This window comes from Ambystoma mexicanum, chromosome 3q, assembly GCF_040938575.1.
Source record: "Ambystoma mexicanum isolate Mex_15411 chromosome 3q, UKY_AmexF1_1, whole genome shotgun sequence".
Classification (NCBI taxonomy): Eukaryota; Metazoa; Chordata; class Amphibia; order Caudata; family Ambystomatidae; genus Ambystoma; species Ambystoma mexicanum.
The window spans coordinates 217,771,748-217,793,397 of NC_090926.1; the positions used below are offsets into that span (position 1 = coordinate 217,771,748).

Sequence of the window (21,650 nt, forward strand, 5' to 3'; positions counted from 1 at the left end):
AATAAATAAATATACAGGTATCTGACAAACATTGCATAAATAAATACCCCTATTAACATCACACACGATGCAGCCACCCAACTGCTTTCAGAGGGGAGCTGCAGGAGCTGTGCCTGGTGTGGTTCAAGTAAAGGAAAACGTTGCTTATGGCGAACAAAAATCACCAAATTTGAATAGTACCCAAGGGGGTTCAGGGCTTCATAAAATTGGATGCAAATTGTGCATTTTAAAGAATATTTACTCAGCAACACCGGTCAAAACTATTATCCGCATAGTGAAGTAACTCATCACCAGTGCCATGGAAATGGTTTAAAGTGGAGTTGATACATAGTTTGGAAAATAAGCCGCATGAAAGAAATAGTGCCGTTTTAAACTATTATTTTGGACATTTCCTTTGATCTGAGGTCAACTGCCCGCTCTGCCCCCTTAACCCCACCTCCTTGGGCACCGACCCCTCCAAACTACCCCCCCCACCCTTCTGGGATCCCCCACCAATTTGTTTCCATTTCCACCACTGGGGGGCAGCAAGAAACGTGGAAGAGTGTTGGGCTGCAAGGTTCCTTATGAAGCAGGGAGAGCAGTGATTGGCAGAGCAAGAAAGGGGAGGGGCACGGAATGAACAATGTTGGGAACAGCAGTTTTTTATCTTTCAGTTTTTTTCTTGCTGCTAATTAAATACACATAAGATAATAGAAGCCTCTGTGCCATCCCTTGCAATCATTAATTGCAGGAGACATCTATACTTTTGCCAAAAGGTAATGGAAAAAAAAGGTGCAAAGGGCATTTCTCATCTCTTTACACTTTTATTTTTCACTATGTGTTAGAGATTTTTTAAATTGCAAGGAGTGGACCTTTCGCACAGAAGTGTAAATGTAAGTGGTGCTTTCACTGCAATTTACTCTTTATATTATAATAACCCCCATAGTATTTTAAGACTTTAAGATTTCTATTCACTTCGCCTATACCTGTCCAGAAATGATGCATGCAGATGTGTACATTAGGAAACATAACAATGAAGTCCAGGACACCACGCACAGAAAATCCATCTGTCATCTCGATCCTGTAGGTTGGCAGTGCCAATCCTAGAGCCACTGTGCCCTGGGTTCCCACTGGGGACTTTAACTGCCACTTTGGCCCGCCGGGTCCTGCAAGATGAAACAACAGTTCTATGCTCAGGGCTATCAGAATGCGCATGTCCATTCTGCCCACCTGAAGGGATTGTAGCCCGATGCAAGGGATACTCACAGGTCAGAGAGCGAGGATAGACCTGGACCCTTCTCTAAATCAGACCACCAAGAGAACGCCTTACTCTAGAGATCACTCTCAATCGGCCCTAGCTGAGATGCCACCAGAAGAGCGTGCGCAGCAGCGCTATCATACTGCGGATAAATGAGAGAAAATAAAATAAATGCTATTGAACTATAAAAGTTGCTGAATATTTAAAGCGCCTGCCTTGACAGTAAAGATGCTGAAGAAAAGCTAAAGCTTTATCAAAGAAAGTGATTGCAGCTGGACAAATATAGAGCACACGAGACAAGATATCATGTGTACTTTGTAATTAAATGAGGCCCTGAAGAAGCTCTAATAGCTGAAACACTTTTCGGCCCCAATTAAGTTATTGATGTAACAGGGTTATTTTAGAGCATTTTGTGACTTTGTATAAGGAGCTCAAAAAGTAATATGATCAGTTCACGCTTTTTACATGTCATTTGAAGCAAGTCTTGTTAATTAAAATTGGCTAAATCAACATTAGTTTTGTCACTTTGTATTATCCCAGATAGCATTTAAGGGTGATAGAACCCCAACGTGCCTTTCTAGCTGAAACATTCTATGGGCCACAATAGCAGCAGATGCATTAACAAGTTATAGAGATTAATGTATACATCCGATATATTGTATTCCAAGTCGAATAAAGGCAGCAAGAATTGTATTACGCATCACCATCTTGTGTTTTATTTTCCTGCCCAGGGCGCTTTCAGTTCCCATCAGGGGCGAGGGATGGAGCTCGTGGGTGTTACAGAAAAAAACACATGCATTGACAGCTGGGTTTCATGACAAGGTCGAATGGGATGAGGTTCCAAACTAGTGTATGGGAACAACACTGTAACATTGAAAACAACATATAAGAGAAACTCCACGCCACCTCACATAGATCCATATGGCTCGTGTGCCAGGAAAGTACAGAGCACTGTGTGCATTGACTTTCAATGTAATGGCATGAAACGAGCCAAGCAACGAGTTGGTGGTAGATCTCTTGTGTACAGACGGGTTATATCATATCATGATGGAAAGTCAGCTGGACATAATGGGAGTGGAAAGCAGAAACGATATTCATACAAAATACATCACAGTGGGCACATGAACCTGCCACAAGAGGGGTGGTCACAAGTGAAAGCCCGTGGAATTAGAGTGGTGGTCTAGGAAATGGTATAGTCCATACTGTATAGCCCCCTCAGGGCCATCTTAAGCACTTTTGGGGCCCTGGGCACAGACATCTTTGGGGCCCCCCTCCTCCAAACCAAAGGAATTAAGGGATCAAGAATACTGGTCGTGCCCCCCCCCACCCGTCGCGCTTACAAACTATAGGTTGATATGCTGTCCCGCAGCATAGTAAGCATGTTTATTCTCTTTTAAGTCCCCTTGCCCTCTTCATTCTTGCTCTAATCAAAATGATAAACAAGTAGCATTTGAAGACCAAGATTAGAAGTCTACAAAGGGGTAACTGTCCTAGTGCATACACAATACTTTGTATCAATAACATCCAGGAAGGTAGATGTAGTATTAATGCAGGACTGTATGTAAAAGGTACATGTAACCCATAATAGACAGAGAACTCACATTAGCTGCCTCACAGAATGCAAGAGTGCTCATGAATGGATAGAGACCCCCAATTGGAAGGAAGGAGAACGCTACACATAAAGTAGCATGGATAGTGGAGGCAGATTAGAAAGTAACAGGAAGGTGTCTTTATCCAGACAGGCTGAGATTTAGAAGTGGGATATGGTTTTCAAATGGTGTAGTCATTAAATATCAAAGGAACAAATGCCTGTGGTGTGCGATATAAATATGCTCACTATTAACAGAGTGAAACCATGAATAAGTCTTTTATGAAGATCATACCATGAGAAGGAAATAACTCGGAAGGGCTGACAATTTTGAAAGGTTTAGGGACTGGCAATATTGGGAGGTTAAGCAATACAAGGTTAAATGAGATGCCCAGGATCGCACATTGGTTAAGTGGTGAAGCTGGGATTTGTGCCAACTCTGCAGTTTCTGCATTTGGACACTTTCTTTTCCAGTTCTTACCATGAACTAAAACAATCTAATTTTATTTTTTAAAAAAAGGACTTGGAAAGTACACAAATCACATTACCAAACATGACAATTTTAAAACAAAATATCATAGAAGGGTATAATGCAAAATGGGAATGATTCTAGCTTCATTCTCTCCATCATCAAGGAAAGTGTATAAGAACCAGCATACCAATCAATGTGATTTAACAAATTTAATCTGGATTTGTATTTTGCATTTTAAAGCTTTAAATACTTCCAAAACAATGGCTTGTGACATTTTCATTTATAAACGTGCATAAAAACCTTTGACTTTTACCGAAAAGCAAACTGTTTTTTGCGTCAAGCAAGCAGACCTTAAAATATGCTTGCCCCTGAGGCCTGCAACATATGGTCCGCTCTCTTTCGTCTACCAACCCTTCCACCCAAATGGCCTACATAGGAAGAAACATCAAGCAAGGGCTACCCGATACCAGCACCATGCAAGAAGGCAGAACTCACAGAAGACAGCACAGTAATGTAAGATATGTTAGATTATTTGACCAGGATCACTGTATCGTCTGCTGGCAAATCCAGGATACAAACATGAACGCTGTCGTTCCATAGTCTTGAATTTGGATACTTATTCACCTCTTGGACTAACAGTTGATGCCATTGTTGGAGGCAATTGCCTAGGTTTTACAACATCCCCTTCTGAACAAACCAATTTCTAGACCTTCACCATACAGATGATATGTTAGTTTTTATAGCAACCCCTACCTGTCACAGGTAAATTGCTGATAATAGCAGATGTTGTTCAACAAAACCATGTACATATGCAGGCAGGTTTATAAACTTCAACCATAGGAAAGGCTCAGCCAGCCTTGCTGGAATGTGATATTCTAATTTTGCATATGAACACATATCTCTGCAATGGGTGCTTCACAAACTGAGCTAACTTTTGAACCATTGTGGCACTCAATTTATCAGTATGCATTTCACCATTGCCTATTGCACATGATCAACATAATTCCCACAGGAAGGAAAGAATGCTACATAGTTGTACCATAAGGAACACACAAACTGTGTATACCACAGTGAACACAGAAAGCAATACATGATGAATTGATCAAGGCAGAATGTACTTGCCAAAACATAAAGGCAATGGGTTTAGAGTATCAGCAGCACCCCGTAAAATATCCTGACGTGTGCTATTTAAGACGGGTGAACAATGGTATCTTACTTCTTCAGATCAACTAACCTTGTGGGGCCCCCTCCAAGATGGGGGCCCTGGGCAAGTGCCCCTTTTGCCCTCCCATAAAAACGTCTCTCCCCCTCCATGGACGGGCCGAAGACGAGGGAGCGTCAACTAAGTACACCAGAAACGAAAAGCTAAAACTCAAACCATCAAAACGTGATTTCGATCTGGTGGTCTGCCTCACCACCTAGTGGCTACTTCTCTTCACTGCAGCCAAAGTCATCTAATCCCGCTGTCTCATTGTTAATGTTAAGGAAGGGAAAGGTGTTGAAAGGAAAGGGTGGAAAATTCTTTAACTGTATGCTGCGGGTAGAGGTGGGCTTCAACCCACATTCTGATGCACTTCGCATAGCTCTGAGACATGTCACACAGATTTCTGCCAAGTGTGCGCAGCAAGTACCGTGGAAAGGTCAGTAAGTGAAATTAATTGGAAGACAATAGTCCTTGGCCCTCATTACGACCCTGGCGGAAAGCGAAAAATGATGGCGGAAATGCAATACCGCCATCGAATAGCGCTCGGTGCGACTATGACCCATCACCGTAAAGTACGATGCCATTAGCGACACCGTAGTGAACGCCAACGCTAACTGCACCAAGTACGCGCGCGCGCGCCATGCCAAACCGTAATTAGCACCATGGCGCAAGGGTACGCGAATTCCGACCCTAGCGGACATGTACCTAACGCCATCAAGCACGGCGGAAAGTACCATTCCGCCATGGTGAGAAGTACGGCATCGCGAATCAACCGTAAACGGCCCCACTGAGTGCCTGTACACCGCTCCCTGGCCACATAGTACAACTCCCCGTAGGTGCAACGAAGTCACAATGCAACCAGTGAAATGTACAAGTCACCCATGCATGCCAACGAACAAAAGAATCACAAGAGGGGCCAATGGGAGCTGCAGGGCACAGATGGCACGAATACAGAAGCTATACCAATGGACATGACCTCAGTCTCCCACCAAGAAACGCACGCAAACACAGGCAGCATAATTCCGATAATCACATCATTCCACCAATCCACCTGGCTGACCGGCATCTGTTACACAAAACCTACCCCCCGCCCCTGAGCATGACATCATCCAAACAGTCATATTGGCAGCCCTCACCCCTGAACTCACTGGGCTTCGTAGGCAAACGCGCCCAGCACAGTACCACGCAACTATACTCCGAAGCTGGAACCCAATGCAGATCTCCTCACAATACATCGCTCCCCAAATAGGAATATGCCACATCACTTGCAAAGAAGAACGCTACACGGCCCATATCAGAATAGAAATTTAATGCACAACAGATTCACCAAGCCCATACAGCCATTAGGCCATGAACTCCAAAACACATTTCACCATTGTGGGCTGCATCCGCAAGAAATGACCAGCTACTTCCTGTGTGACGCCCTGTTCCCTCATGGTACACAGGGGCTACATTCCGTACGAAAAGGCAACATGGAAGCGCCTAGAACCGCAGGGCCGTCCCAATAGGGAGGCACTAGTCCAGCTGAAAGGCGAAATGTTGCTCTGAGCCACTAGTACTGCGTAAGGGCATGTGGCCCATTGGCGATCGTCCCATAAGATCGTAATGCTGCTCCACTGATTAACACGAAGCAGCAGGTGTCGGGAGTAAAACCCATCTGCAGGAGTGGCATACAGATGGCAGTGGCAAAAGGGGAGGAGATACCTGTCAACCAAAAGAAAAGAAAAAGAAAAGAATGGCCATCAGAACTACATTCGAACAACTCACTTCAATGATCACACTAGATCCACAGCCATATGCATGCTAGCCCACTCCAAAGGATCATCACCACCCCAAAACCACTTGCGACTCATAACTATCCATATCGAGGTGAAAACACCATCACAAACGAGTGTACCTGTGCATGCGTCTGTGAAAACAGAATCCATCAGATGGGATTGGTAACGAGCATGGACACAAGTGTCTGAAGGCGCGTCGAGACAGGGAGGGCTCAACAAGGCCAGATAGACGATGGTCCCACTATGGCAGCCCTGCATCACATAGCGCAGGGGAGGCGGACAGATTCCAAGAAGCCCTGTACATGGCAAACACCGTATCAAATCATCTGCCCATGCATCCATTCATCATTCCCTCATCCCGTAATGATAACGCCTGTTTCCATACTCACATAACATGTGAGAATTCCATTGAGTCTGTGCGTTATGCAGCCTGCAAAATCCACTGTGCCCCAGCCCGTAATTCCAGTGTTGTGAAGTAACATGTATTTGGGAACGTCCGGCCTCATCATCCACTTCGCTATTGCGCATCCCAAACTATTCATATCAATCATTGCATCCTCGCCATGGCCCCTGTCCCAAGGACACTGAACAATAGAACGTTATATTTGCAGTCAGACCTGTGGGCATCTCCTCGCCGCTAGCTGAAGACCGAAAGCGCCGCCCTTCGAATTCCTCATTTGCAACATCACGTCGAAAAGGCATCTGTGCCCGCTTGAAATCACAAATTAATCCATCTAGTGCGGCTGTGTGTGAAAATGGCAACTGCCTTCACCCACAAATGGGACGCCCCGCCCGTCGGTGCAACTCGGTACAGTGATGCATGAGGGCCCACCGTTACTCGAGTACTACGTTCCACTGACCCTTCACAAGTCTGTTCGCGACTGCAAAGAATGCATGTGAAACAATGGGACCATAGCCGAATGAACATATCAACCAATGTTACACGGCCATCGGGTACTAATACATGATTGTAATAGCAAGATGCCATTCCTCGAATTGCAGCGTTGTGTGCGGGACGTGCTCGCCCAAAGGGGAGAGCAGCTTGCACAGGTGGAATGAATCACCACAGGTGGAGGCCATACAGCCTGAAAACACATAAATTGCACGCCCAGTCTCCTCCCACAACCACTCCGAAATGCTACCGGCCGGACTCGCGATGTTGGCCCTGGGGGACCTGATAGCACTGCAAGTACTCCAACTCCAAGAAGAAGACGAACACCAACTACAACCGGCCGCACGGAGGAGACGCAGGAGGAGGAGGAGGGCAAGGCATGGCCAGCAAGGGCCGCCAGCACAGCCACTACCACCACGCAGGCAGCCCGCAATCCCACGCCTCCGAGCACATCCGTTCAACCTCACTGATGAGCAGATCCACACCCTCTACCGTTTGGACCGGGACACCATAGCCGCCATTGTGGACATGACACAGGCTGACCTTGTCAGCATGATAGATAGCCCAACCGCCATCCCACCCCTACTGAAGGTGGTGTCTGTACTCCACTTCCTGGCCACAGGCACCTACCAGCACACAGTCGGACAGTTGCATGGCATTTCTCAGCCACTGTTCTCACGGACACTATTGCAAGTGCTCGATGCCCTCCTGCAGCACGCAGACGACTACATCTCTCTACCACGCTCGGAGCAGGAAATTACCAACACAAAAGTGGGATTCCATGCACTTGGCGGCATACCGGGTTGCATTGGTGCCATCGACTGCACCCATGTGGAATTGGTCGTCCCACATGCCATGGAGGCCCAGTACCGCAACCGAAAACAATTTCATTCACTGAATGTACAAATGGTGTGTGACTCCAACAGGATCATTACACATTGTTGTGCCCGATTCCCTGGATCAACCCATGATTCTATGGTCTTGAGGAACTCTACAATACCACGCTACATGGAGCGACACGCAGGGAACAGATCCTGGCTACTCGGTGAGTCTCATTTCATGCATGATGATGTGGGGTATGTGATGCGGCAATGACCTGGCAGGAAGGGGGGGGGGGTGCGTACGTAGCAATGGCATTCCACATAATTCGTTTATCGTCCACATACAGGTGATGCCGGATATCCACTGAAGAGATGGCTCCTCACACCAGTCCGGAACCCACGGGACCAGCATGAGGAGGACTACAACCATGCCCACTCACGTACCCGTGTAGTCATTGAACAGGCATTTGGCCTACTGAAGACCCGTTTCCGGTGCCTCAGCAGGTCTGGCGGGGCACTCCTGTACCGCCATGAGAAGGTTGCAAAGATGGTGATGGCATGTGTCATGCTCCACAACATGTGCGTACGTAGAAATGTGCCCATGCCCCCTGACGCAGAACTGCAAGCACCTGAAGATGGTCATGATGAGGGTGGGGATGTGGCAGCACCTCAAGGAGTCTGCGAGGCACAGGAGGGCCGTGAAATTCGTCAGCATCTCATAGATGCATGCTTCTAGCACTCACGCCTGGTGGCTGATACATGGACACGGGACTCGTGGCACTGTGTGTGTCTGGTACATGCACAATATGGACTGTACGCCTATGATGGCCTAGTACACAAAGATCATTGTCCACACATCTCATTGTTTGATCGTGCATTGTTTATGGCAGATGTGATATCATGTGGAACACCCTATCGACCCGCCACCCAAGTGAGCCCAACACACCCCCTCCACCCTCCTACCTCCCCCCGAACACCAGTGTCCAAAGATGCTCATTGTCAGTGGGCAGTCGCTATTGCAAGCCCCCTCTGCGGGTATCAGGGGCACCCCTGCCTGTGGAGCGCAGGTTCCTCCCAGATCTACGTTGGGGGCTGCCCTGGACGGAACTTGCAACGGATGATGTCTCTGCCTGCTCACGTCCATGCATGTCCCTAAGGGTTTGTGAGAGCTCAGTGAGCACACGGCGCACTGCGGCAAGTTCGGCACATACGTCTTTGGACGTCGCATGCAGTTCCCCCCTCAGGCTCTCGGTGCTTCTCTCCATTTGGACTCTCAGGCTCTCGGTGCTACTCTCGATTTGTGCCCTAAGTGTCTCAGTTGATGTTTCTATGTCTGCCTTAGTGCCCCCACATCCATCGGCATGGTCCTTGAGGAGCGTGGCCAGTTGCTGCTGTTGCACGATTAACTGGTCGAGGGACTGTTGCCTCTGCTGGGCCATGGCCATTTGCGGTGGTGTCACAGAGGGGCCGTTCGCCTCATGTTGCCCTGCCACAGGGCTTGTGGGGGATGGCCAGTCGTCGTCTTGTGGGTGCCCCTGCGTGGTATCCTCATGGTGTACGGGATGGAACAGACAGGGGGATTGGGACAGGTCATGGATGGATCTGACTTCGACATCCCCGTCTTCTGTGTCGGAGCATGCTGCCATTAATGGGGTGTCACCTATGGTGCTGCTGCCACCAGAGGCAGTACCTTCTGTGGCATCCATTGGGGGGACCTGTGGTGGTGGTGTTGTGGGCATGCTGGCTGCTGGGGTGCCTGTTGATGTTCCCTCCTGTGTGCTGCCACTTGATATGTGCTGCTGCCGTGTCTTGATGCGTGCAGCTGAGGTGGAGGGTCTTTGGCCGTCGGTCTTGGCCCTCTTTGCAGGTGTGCTGGTAGGGGTGTCCTGGAGCTCGTCGTTTGGATCGGACCCTGTGGTGGAGTAAAGGAGGGCGAGCGTTATTAATGGGTCTGTGGGAATTGGAATGGCAATGTATCACATGCATTGGGGTGGTACCTGAGGGTGATTTGGGCCGGGGCCTTGGAGGTGCTTTCATTTGTGTGTGGAGTGAGGGTGCAGTTGTTTGGCAGCCTGCAGTTAGGGTGTGCCTGCTGCACGTGTAGTGGGTGTTATTGGGGTTTTTAATTATTTATGTATTTATTGTGGTTTTAAAGTGCGCTATCAGGCCAATGTGTGTGGACGTTCTCCTGGCCATGTGTTTCTGTTGCACTATGTGGGCACGTGGTACTTCACATGATTGTACATTGTGGTTTTGGCATTGTTTTATTTGGGCCACCTACCTGATTCTCCGGATGTCTGCACTCCTTTCTCCATCCCTCCGACTCCCTCTATGCTCTCCATTCCAATGGTGGAGGCACAGATTTCTTCCCAGGGGGTCAGCTTGATGGGTGATTCCGACCCTCCCCCGGTAGCTGTGGCAATGTTGCGGTTGGCAGAAAGTATGCTACGGACGCGTATCCGCAGGTCGTCCCACCGCTTCCTGCATTGCTGTGGGTTGCGGGGTGCGGTCCCCACCGCACTTACCCGCTGTGCCACCAGGGCCCATATGGCCTTCTTGTTCGCAAGTGCCGTCCTGGTCATTTGCGTGGAGAAGACGGCGGCGGCATTCTCCTGGAGGGTCTCTGTTAGCACGGTGAGTTCCTCACGGGAGAAGTGGACCTGCCGCTTGCGGTCGCACGCTTTCTTCGCTACTTTTCCCATTTTTCTTGGTTTCACTAGGGTGGATGACGGGTTGGGATGTGTCTCAGGGTGGTGTTTTTAGTGGTTGTGTGTATTTTGTGGTTTTATAGGTGTACGGGGTGTTGTTTCCCGTTCCGGGCCCATGTTTTTACTTCCGTTTCCGTATATTTACGGTCGCCGTACTTTACGGTTGGCGCTCACTGCGGTGTCCCCTATGATGGGTGGCGGTATTGCACCTAGGGCGCCGTACGGCGGCGGTGTGGGCCGTTTTGGGGTCATTTCCGCCATCGCGGACTTTGCACTTCCGCCATGGCGTGGTGCTCGTGCCCGATGGGTCGGAATGGGCCGCACTTTGCTCCATCGTGCAATGGCGGAAACGCTATTTACGCTGTGGCGGTCCGGTCAGTCACTTTCCGCAAGGGTCGTAATGAGGGCCCTTGTCTTTTAGAGATGTACTTGCCTTTTTCTGAACGAATGCTCAACTCAAACACCTGTGTGATAAGCCTCAGGGATTTATCTGCAGCGTAGTGAGTGATATACTCCGTTACCAGAATTTTTTTTTCAGTGTCTCTTCTGCATGAGGTGAATCAGGGTGCAGAATATTGACATGCCCACATGCATGGGCGGGGCCAGCGTTCGGCTAGGGAGGGTTGAAACCTAGGGTGATGACCAGAAGTCCTGGTTTTGCCGGGCCTGTCTGGGTATTTGCACCTCAGTCCCAGGGTCCCGAGACTTTTTTAAGTTTAAAAGCCCTGTCCCGGGATTTGGGGATCAGGTGGCTACCATCCTGGTTTTTGGCCGGATATCATGATTTTTTGCAAAAAATGGGATGATAGCCACCCGATCCCCAAATCCCGGACGGGTTTTTTAAACTTACCCCGGCGCTACAACATGACACGGGACAGGTCCCCCACATGGAAGTAGGACTACAGTTTCATCACTGAAGCTGTAGTCCTACTTCTATGTCAGTGGCCAGTCCCGTTTTTTATTTTTAAAATCTGGTCACCCTACCGAATCCCTCCCACTTTGAGGAGGGAAGCATCACTCAGCTGTGACACCCAGCCCATGAGCCTGATGGCAAGAGCCTGTCACGTTTTTCCCCTCGAAGTTTGCTGTATTTGCTTACTTTTAAACAGTGCTTTAAAATGATCAGGGCCAGCAGCAGTTAGTGCTCAATTATATGGCAAGCTGAAAATGAACGCATTTCACTAATTGTACAAGGAAATATCCTGCAGCCTCTTGCTTCAAACAATAAGCTCCCCCTCACCCCTTTACCCCCTACTGTGTTCGATTGTGATGCGCCCTGTCCCAACTCGCTAGCAGCTGAAGACACCATTTCGGTTATGGTACCCTGAGGCGTGCCAGTCCATCAGGGCAGCAGTCCCCTCCTCCCGCTCAGCCCTGCTGCGGTGATCCTGGCATTCTGATCTCCTACATCCTTATGGCACTCTGGGCCCAGTTGCCAGATAATTGGTGTCATGAAAGCGGCCAGAAGAACAGAAATGCAGTCGAGAGAGCCCAGCTTACCAGGCCTTCCACGCATAACTTAAGGACGTTTATTTGCGTATGTGCTCGTTCATTTGCTAATAACACATGCCATGATTTGCTGGTCTTCAGGTACATGCATCCTGGCACGAGTACATCCCCTGCCATGAGCACAAGACGTCCCAAACAGAAGCTGCAAGGCAGTTCCATGCACTGTTTATTCTGCACAGGTGTCTTTGGACTGCGTGGATAGGCTGATGGGTCGTTGACTAAGGAAAAGAAGAAGTACACAGTGCATGTTGCTAAAAAACACCCCTTCCTAAGTTTGAGTGTCTTTCATTGTGAAACTTTGGGTGCTATGGATGCAATTGTCTGAGTTCCTGAAATTGAGCTGAATAGTCTCTTGTGCTTTTTCAGTTTAGCTTGTACATATTTCAGTGCTCAGAACCAACACATAATAATAGCTTTCATTACAAATTAAAATCTGAATGGAATGTGTTGCAGGTTACCTGGTCACGTGGGAGCTCTTCGATACTAGGCTGTAACGGTTCTACTAGGAAAGCTGCCATGCCCTACTATTGGAAGTCCCTTGGTGGTATTGTCGGATTACACACCATCGCGTCTGCAGGAAGTACTGGCGTGCTGCATCCTATTTTATTTTGTCCCACAGTAGCTCAGCTTTTCCTGCTTCACAGCATCATCTTTCCCAGACCAGGGCGTGACGTTGTCAATGTTACCTCTCATGACCCAGTGCTGCCCCTACGTATCCTTGCACTGCAATTTGCCATTTCGGAAGCCCACTGCCAGGCATACATAGCTGGTGATCCACTAACAAGGTATAGCATTGGGTTGCCACTCTCTGGTGAATAACTATCCAGTAGACGGGGGGCTTTAAGAGATATTGGGCCTCATTACGAGGTTGGCGGAATGGGTTTACTGGCACCGGTAATGGTGCCAGTGATGGTGAACCCATTCCGCCCTATTACGAGGTTCCCTTGCGGGACCCACTCCGGTCAGACCAGACGTCCTTTGCGGGTCCTGCAAGGGGACCAGGGAGCTCATAACGGGCCCGTTATTAGCTCCATCCACATTCCCATTGAGCCCTATGGGGGCTCAAATGGGAATGGGGATGGGTTTTTTGAATGAGGAATTACCGGGTCCTCCAAGGTTGGAATGACCTGGTAATTCCTGATTCAAGGAACCCGGACCCGGACACGATTTTGGAGGCAGTCATGGCGCTAATAACACCTTGGCTACCTCCAAACTCGTAATGAGGCCCATTGTGTGCAAATCCAAGAATACTTGCCTCCATGGGATAGGCGGTCTCTTTGGTTTTGCATTGGACAGCACCAGCCGCTATGATTCTGGATCCTCAAATAGACAGCGGCTCAAAATGGCAGAATTGTTTCACATTTTGATGAAGCAGGGATCAGAGGAGTAGTCAGCAGTACTCCCGGGACCATAGGTTACGCCCCTGAACTCCAGCACCTCTGCAAATGCAGTCAAAGTAGTGCATTAGGACTTCTTTCCTTTTGCAAATGGTTTGTATCAGCTCAGGTCAGGGCCAAACCTATCATTGCTTTGTGGCCGTGCATGCAGTCCAAAACACGGATGCTCTTCTGTGCACTGTAAAAACCCCGTTCATGTCCCATGCACTTGCACACAGCAGTGATTACATTTACACAGCCATTGGTGCCAAAAAAGGGAATATGGGGCAGGATTTTGCAGTAGCCTGCGCCATGTTCAAGAAATGGACACAGCAATGTGACCATCACATTAACATGAAATTGGTCTAGTTCCTCGCATGAGCAACTAGGGTGAGAACATGCGTGTGCAAAGGACTCGAAGACGAAATAGGCCCAGCATGTTTATCACAGTTCTAAAGTGGGATTAGGAGGTGGTCAGTTCGGGTTGATGACAGTCCAATAGGTCCAACATGGATTCAGTTTCACTCCCAAATACCCAAGAACGGTTCTGTGAATTTCTGGCAAGGTGTCCAGCAACATGATAGCTTGGGCTTGAGCAAACAAAAGGTTGGGCAGGCAAATGCCAGAAACAATTAGAGTAGACGAGACTGTCAAGTAGAGCAATATTGGACATTTGGCATGGGGCATTTCAAAGTTGGGGTCTTCAGAACAAGGCCGTGTTGTGAAAGGGAAAATGTTTACTATGGGGACGTTTTCAGGAAAGTCAATGGGCCTCATTCCGAGTTTGGCGCAAAGGGACACCAGTGCCGGGAATCCCTTTGCGCCCTATTCCGAGTTCCCTTGGCGGGTCCCTTCCTTAACGCCTGGTTTTGCCAGGCGTTAAGGATGGGACCTGTTAAGGGACTTTAGAGCTAATAACGGTACCTCAATTTGCGGTACCGTTATTAGCACCTTCCCATTGAGCCCTATCGGGACGGTACAGGCCCATGATGCAGAGGCCGACCGGGAAATCTCCAGAGTTCCCTGTGGGCCAGTCCACCCCTGGGATCCTGGCCACCAGCCTATAGCCCCCCTCGTCCTCGTCCTTTGGGGCGCCCTATCAGGTTAATGTGGCAGAATCCGACCTGCACCCCCCAGGATCCTTCTTGCTGGAGATCCGCCGCCTAATGTTGCCCATCTTGTCTCTTGCAGCCTCGACTGTATGTGGTCCTTGACGCCAGCCCAGCACCCCTCGCAGCCGGTACTCCCACCACCTGTGCCAGACCATGTACAATGCCATGAACCCGCCGGTGAACAGCTACCAAGAGCCCTGCTACCGCCGCGCCATCCACGCGCAAGGGCCCTCCTCTGCCGGGCCAGGAGGTGAGTGCTTCGCCGGCGGCAGCCTCTAAGAGGCACTGCATTCAGTTCAGAGCATCAGCCGACACCTGCTCAGGGGTGATCTTGAGCAACACAGCCGCTGGGCGCACGCCATCTTGTCAGCACAAGCGAGATCGTCTGCAGTATGAGCCAAGACTTCCTGAACTAACACCGAACAGAGGCGCACGTAACTCTCGCAAACACCTCCCCGCACAGACAGAAGTGGCCTTTTGTCTTCTTATCTCAGACGTTCTTTCTTCAACATCCTTGCATCATTTCATATTTTCCTTAATCTAACTTGTCTGGGCCAAGGACAGAACATTCATTTTATGAGTACTTTCCCAGAATGCGAACCAATGTGTTATACATCAGAGCTGCCACACACGAAGTTACTTATAATTGGACATGACAAAGAAGCCCAATGTAGTGTGACGCAGCAGTACATTAACGTATATATACCACAACACACACATATATATATATGATAATAATGACTAGTCATGTATATACCTCTTTTAGCCAAAGCTTTACATATAACATTATTGTATACAAGTGTTATTACCCAATAGAAATTGGTAATCATTTTATCGACCATGGAAGGGTGAAAGGCTGAGTCGACATTGCCAGGATTCGAATTTGCAACCTCTGGATCACACACAAATCACAGCAGCAAGCACTTAACCTGCTGAGCTATTTTACTAGCTTGATAACACAGATGGTCCATGCACTGGCCAACTATTTCCTAAATGCAAAATGGCGGGCATGACTTTATGACTTAAACTCGCCACGGTGAATTACCTTAATGCTCAGCAAATTATAACGAGACGACTGGCCGTGGGAGACTGGCTCCTCTCGGCGCTGGATGCTGGTTTAATAGGTTGGGGGTGTAGGTGGCACAGTGCACTGGTGGGGGATAATCCCCCATGGTAGTTTTGCTGTATTGGAGGCGTGCGATTGTCACCTGGCTTTGAATGCTGGTTCCAGAAGGCTGTGGGTTGGTTACTCTTACAAGGCACAGACATCTGGGTTTGGAGGCTGGAGTGTGGCATGGTCCCACATCACATAATATTAATTTCAGAAGGCTGGGGGTTGGTGCCTGGTGCAAGGCATAGACATCTGGATTGGGGGGCTGGGGGCGTGGCATGATGCTGGTTTCAGAGAGCTAGAAGTGGAATTAATGGGATGGCAAGGAAGGTTGCTTGACATGGCTGTAGATGGATGCAGACACTGCTTTCAGAGGGCTAGAGGCTGAGGATTGCCCTATGGCACAGTACGCTGAATTCGTGGGGCTTGGCCATTGGCACAGATTTCTGGTTAAGGAGGGAGTTGGAGGTGGGTGGTGGGCAAATGGTGAATGTTTTGGTGGTTTGGGGGTGAGGGATCGCCCCATGGCATGCTATAGAGTTTTCAAAGGGGCATGGAATTAGAACCTTGGACCAGTATGCTATCTTAAGGAGCCATATTATTCTTTCAGGGGGCAGGATGTGGCAGATGGCAGCATGCTAGATGGTGGGCACAGGGTGTGGGGAATCATTGAGAGCACACTATGCTAGCTTCAGTAGGCCAAAAGTTGGAGATTGTCCCATGACACATCATTCTGGTTTTAGATGGCTGCAAGTGGTGGACCCTCCCATGGGAGGGGGATGACACTATAGCATAGCATTCATAAATTCTATTTTGGGTGGTTTGGATGGAAGGACATTCCCTGTGACTCTTTATGGATGTTGGCTCAAGGAATTGTAGCATAATCCCATATCATTGTACTGACTGCACGTGTCTGTTTCTATTTCAGGAATAAATGATATGCCGTTTTGCCACCAAGCAAACCTCATGACCGGCTACCACGGCTGCGGCATGGCTCAGGCCGGCGACCACATGATGAACGCAGATGGTGAGTTCATGGGCCAATCCAATGAGCAGGACATGAATACCGATGGCGAGTGAGTTTAGGGCCCAATGAACACATGATCACTGGGGATGGTGAATGGGTTCAGGGCCCAATGAGCACATGATTATTGGGGATGATGAGTGGGTTCAGGACACAATAGCACATGATCACTGGGTATGGTGGGTGAGTTCATGGCTCAATGAGCATGTGATCACTGGGGATGGTGAGTGAGTTCATGGCTCAATGAGCATGTGATCACTGGGGATGGTGAGTGGGTTCTGGGCACAATGAGCACATGGCCACTGGGGATGGTGAGTGGGTTCAGGACCCAATAGCACATGATCACTGGGGATGAGTGAGTTGCGGGCCCAATGAGCACATGATCACTGGGGATGGTGAGTGGGTTCAGGGCTCAATGAGCACATGATCATTGGGGATGGTGAGTGAGTTGAAGGTCCAATGAGCACAATATCATTGGGGATGGTTAGTGAGTTCAAGGTCCAATGAGCACATGATCAATGGAGATAAAGTGTGCACTCAGGGCCCAATTAGCACAACATCATTGGCAATAGAGTGTGTTCCCATGATACATAAAACAATTCCCATCCTCATTGCTCAGGCTGGCCCTGCTCCTATGAATCAGCCTCCCTTGCTAGCTGTATCCAGAGATGTTACAGGAAAGGTCATACGGCATGTCCCTCCGACTGGATTATTAGGTAATACGAGATGGAGAAGGCCATCTCCAGCAATAGTTTAGACGAGTAAGAGCCTATTCCAATCTCCAAAAATCAAGGATATCAGAATAATGATATGATATTTATAACACGCTTAATACCCAGAGGTTTCCAAGCGTGGACCCGGGTATTCAACCTTTGTTGGTCCGTGTCGTCTTGTGTTCAAGGCGAGCACGTTGCCCCTGAGCTATCCTTCCACGACTTATAGGAAATAACCCTTCATCAGAAATATTAGAAAAATGATTGAAAGATTTCCAGCTCCAGAAATACTACTCCTATGGATTAACATGATTACCCTCCACAAATATTTGTGAAACCAAAATAAGGATTCCCCCACTCTCCAGAAATATAAGGAGAGTTAGAGAGATTCTCTCCAGAATTATAAAGGAGCATGGAATAAGGGACGCCTCGTCCCCAAAACTGTTGGGAGAAAGGCAAACTGTGTTGTCTCATCCCCAGAAATAATGATCAAATGCAAATAAACGATGATCATGTCCAGCAATATTAGGAAAAAAGAATTAACATATTAGGAAAACATAATTAGTGACGACTGCCCTTTAGAGCTAGCAGGGCAAAAGAAAGTGACGAAGAGAGGACCCACCAGCAGAATTAAGGAAACCAATATAAAAATGTCTCTTTTCGGAAAATCTTAGGGTGACAATTGCATGTTCTCCCAAGTCAAAAAAGTTAGGGAAAAATGTTGCCGGCACGGGTAATATAGCTCAGTGACAAGACGCAGTGCAACACAGGTTTGAATCCCGGATCCGCAATTAGAAACCACTTCGGTATCAAGCACGTTATAAAAAACAATAATTATTAAAATATCATTATAATCCCTGTAAAGTGGTTAAAAGATTATGCTTCTCCAGAGTATTAGAAACATGCAATAAGAGATCCATTTTCAGCTGAATGGCAGGGGGAGAAAGGTCCAAAGGTTCCCGTCTCCAGAAATATTAGCAAAGCATTAAGAGAGGCCTCTTCGCCAGAAATCTAAGGGGAATTGTTAAGGAAAGGCCTTCTGCAGAATATTATTAGTAAATGATTGGGAATTGCAGTTTAGGGAGGCGAGAGACCAGGATCAGAGGTCTCGCCATCACTCACGCTGTTGACGTGTTTCCCTGCTCTCTCCTCCGGCTCACAGGGTCTCGCTACTCCACCCCCCGTAATGTCATGAAGCTGAACAAGAAGCGGGCCCTCTCCATCTCCCCACTCTCGGACGCAAGTGTCGATCTGCAGACGGTGATCCGGACATCCCCCAACTCTCTGGTGGCGTTTATCAACTCCCGCTGCGCCTCGGCCAACGGCTCCTATGGCCACCTATCCATCGGAACTATCAGGTAAGCAGCCGCCATGTCATGATTTGCTGTACATTGTTTCAAGGTGCTCTTAAAATGGCTGCCACAGAAGGAACCAATAGGCGAAATGGAGCAAAATGTTCAAGGACTTAAAGTAGGATCCGAAGAACATTCCAACCCTGTGCACATAGCATAGATAACGGTCCTAAGTCTGAGATCCATTGAATAGTCTCACTCTTTAAATCTAACCAGTCCACAGGTTGCGGAAGTGGTAAGGACGCATTTTTTTTTACATAAACGCTCACGTTTGCTTAATGCATCATTGCATTGATTTGAAGATAGATACAAATTAGATCTTGACTGCATCAGGCAATCAGCAAGCTGAAAGCATGGGGTTTACCTCTCAGTGTAAGCCAGCGTTTCAAGCACTGGAGGCCTTTTCCCTTGCCACCCCATGCTACACCTCCCCGAATGTCTTCCATCACCTCCTTCGCCTTACTACCCCCCACCAAACCGGATGCCTATTTAAAACGTTTGCCCACTTACCACATTTGGGGCCACATTTCTCTCTCCCACGTGCACCTCCTTTTTGTTCTAAATAGGACGTGGTCATTTCTGTAGTATCCTTTTTGCTTTGCTTACCCGGCATCCATCTTCTTTTGTAGTTTTGTTTTTATTTTTGGAGGATGGTTTTGCACACCTTGCACCCTTCGTCCCCCGACGGCCCTCCCTTTCCCCCGCCCCCGAAAAAGAAAGCTGTAGCACACAGATGCTAAGGGGAAATAATACTGCCCTGGGCTGTATTGCAGGACAAAGGCCCGCCCTGCCTCTTTTAAGTCCCTTGCTTTCCTCGGGCCATAATCGCTTAACAACAGCCTGCCATGGCCAAAATGATTGCTTAAATAATTATTCTTAACGGTGTTATTGTTTTAACAGGAGGCAATGCCTGTATGTTTCCGCAAGGATTGTTTGGTCATATTTCATATTATGTTCGTTCGCCAATGTTGTGCATTTCAGAAAAGTGGGTAAACACAGCGATGTAAATGTATTATTCTGATGAGGATAATAGAAGTGGTATCAATTCCTGTCAGTGCAAGACCCAGCTCTGCTCAGCAGGCAGTTCTTGTCCTGGGAGTCATGCCCCCACCATTTGCTGAAATAGTGGCCATGCCTCCCTTCAGACATTTATTGTGCCAACGAGTATGCCCACATCTGAGTCAGGGAGTATGCCATCCGTCCGTCAGTGCTGGTACTAATACGAGTACCCTGGCATATGTATATAGTTTGCTCTTCATGGCTGTTACATATTAAGCTGTCGTTCTCTAATGGCTATAAAATATTGCCCGAAGAAGTTCTGTAAAATGCGAAACATGCGTAGTCTGCGTTACATGATACACGGATATTGGAAACCCGAAACAACGCTGCTCACATACTATTAGAAATTCCTATAAGAGTCTATTTGAATGTATAGCTCAAGTATCTCGGATTCAGCGAGGTTGCCTGTGCACCCTTTCCCAGTTATTGTTTAGTTGTCAGGTCTCCACAGGTTGTACCAGAATCATTAGTTGCACCAGAAACATGTAATGTAATCAGGAGCCATGCCCCCGTCAGATATGTATGGTGCCCGAATTCATTGTCTCAATGAATCAGTAAGCAATGCCCCAGATAATTATTTCGCCAATAATAGGGCAATCTACCAAACAGATATCATGCCAGTAACACTGTCCCTAGCAGACAGCGATTGTGACGTCATTACACCACGCCAGATAGTTACTGTGCCCGTATTCAAACCCGTCACTTATTTCACCAGTAATCCTTAGCACGCCAGATAGTTACTCCATTGCATGTTATCAAGCTATCTTTCACACAGTTATAGTGGCCCAAGACAGCCTCCATCCGGCAGCTGGAGCACCAGTACCCTGCCCAGCCAGGGAGGTATAGCACCTTTACCCTGCCCCATCAGGGAGTTATAGCACCTGTTCCCTGTCCCACCAGGGAGGTATAGCACCTTTACCCTGCCCGACCAGGGAGTTATAGCACCTTTTCCCTGCCCACCAGGGACTTATAGCACCTTTTCCCTGCCCAACCAGGGAGTTATATCACCTTTACCCTGCCCCACAAGGGAGTTATAGCACCTGTACCTTGCCCCGCCAGGGAGTTATAGCACCTGTTCCCTGCCCCATCAGGGAGTTATAGCACAAGTACCCTGCCCCACCAGGAAGTTATAGCACCTGTTCCCTGCCCCACCAGGGAGTTATAGCACCTGTACCCTGCCCCATCAGGGAGTTATAGCACCTGTTCCCTGCCCCACCAGGGAGTTATAGCACCTTTACCCTGCCCCACCAGGGAGTTATAGCACCTGTTCCCTGCCCAACCAGGGAGTTATAGCACCTTTACCCTGCCCCACAAGGAAGTTATAGCACCTGTACCCTGCCCCGCCAGGGAGTTATAGCACCTGTTCCCTGCCCCATCAGGGAGTTATAGCACAAGTACCCTGCCCCACCAGGACGTTATAGCACCTGTACCCTGCCCCATCAGGGAGTTATAGCACCTGTTCCCTGCCCCACCAGGGAGTTATAGCACCTGTACCCTGCCCCATCAGGGAGTTATAGCACCTGTTCCCTGCCCCACCAGGGAGTTATAGCACCTTTACCCTGCCCCACCAGGGAGTTATAGCACCTGCTTCCTGCCCCGCCATGGAGTTATAGCACCTGTTCCCTGCCCCGCCATGGAGTTATAGCACCTGTACCCTGCCCAATCAGGCAGCTAGAGCACCTGTACCCTTCCCC

At 48.5% G+C, this 21,650-nt stretch overlaps 1 protein-coding gene across 1 annotated transcript in view; it reads left to right on the forward strand.

Annotated features, from left to right (window-relative positions):
- The window catches only part of GLI1 (GLI family zinc finger 1), a 318,627-nt gene that overhangs the window by 261,171 nt on the left and 35,806 nt on the right, over nt 1–21,650 (forward strand). Inside the window, exons 2-4 of the mRNA XM_069653582.1 lie at nt 14,777–14,947; nt 16,737–16,835; nt 18,708–18,903. Of these exons, the coding sequence (XP_069509683.1) occupies nt 14,851–14,947; nt 16,737–16,835; nt 18,708–18,903 (392 nt within the window). The 5' untranslated portion in view covers nt 14,777–14,850. The remainder of the gene's footprint in view (nt 1–14,776; nt 14,948–16,736; nt 16,836–18,707; nt 18,904–21,650) is intronic.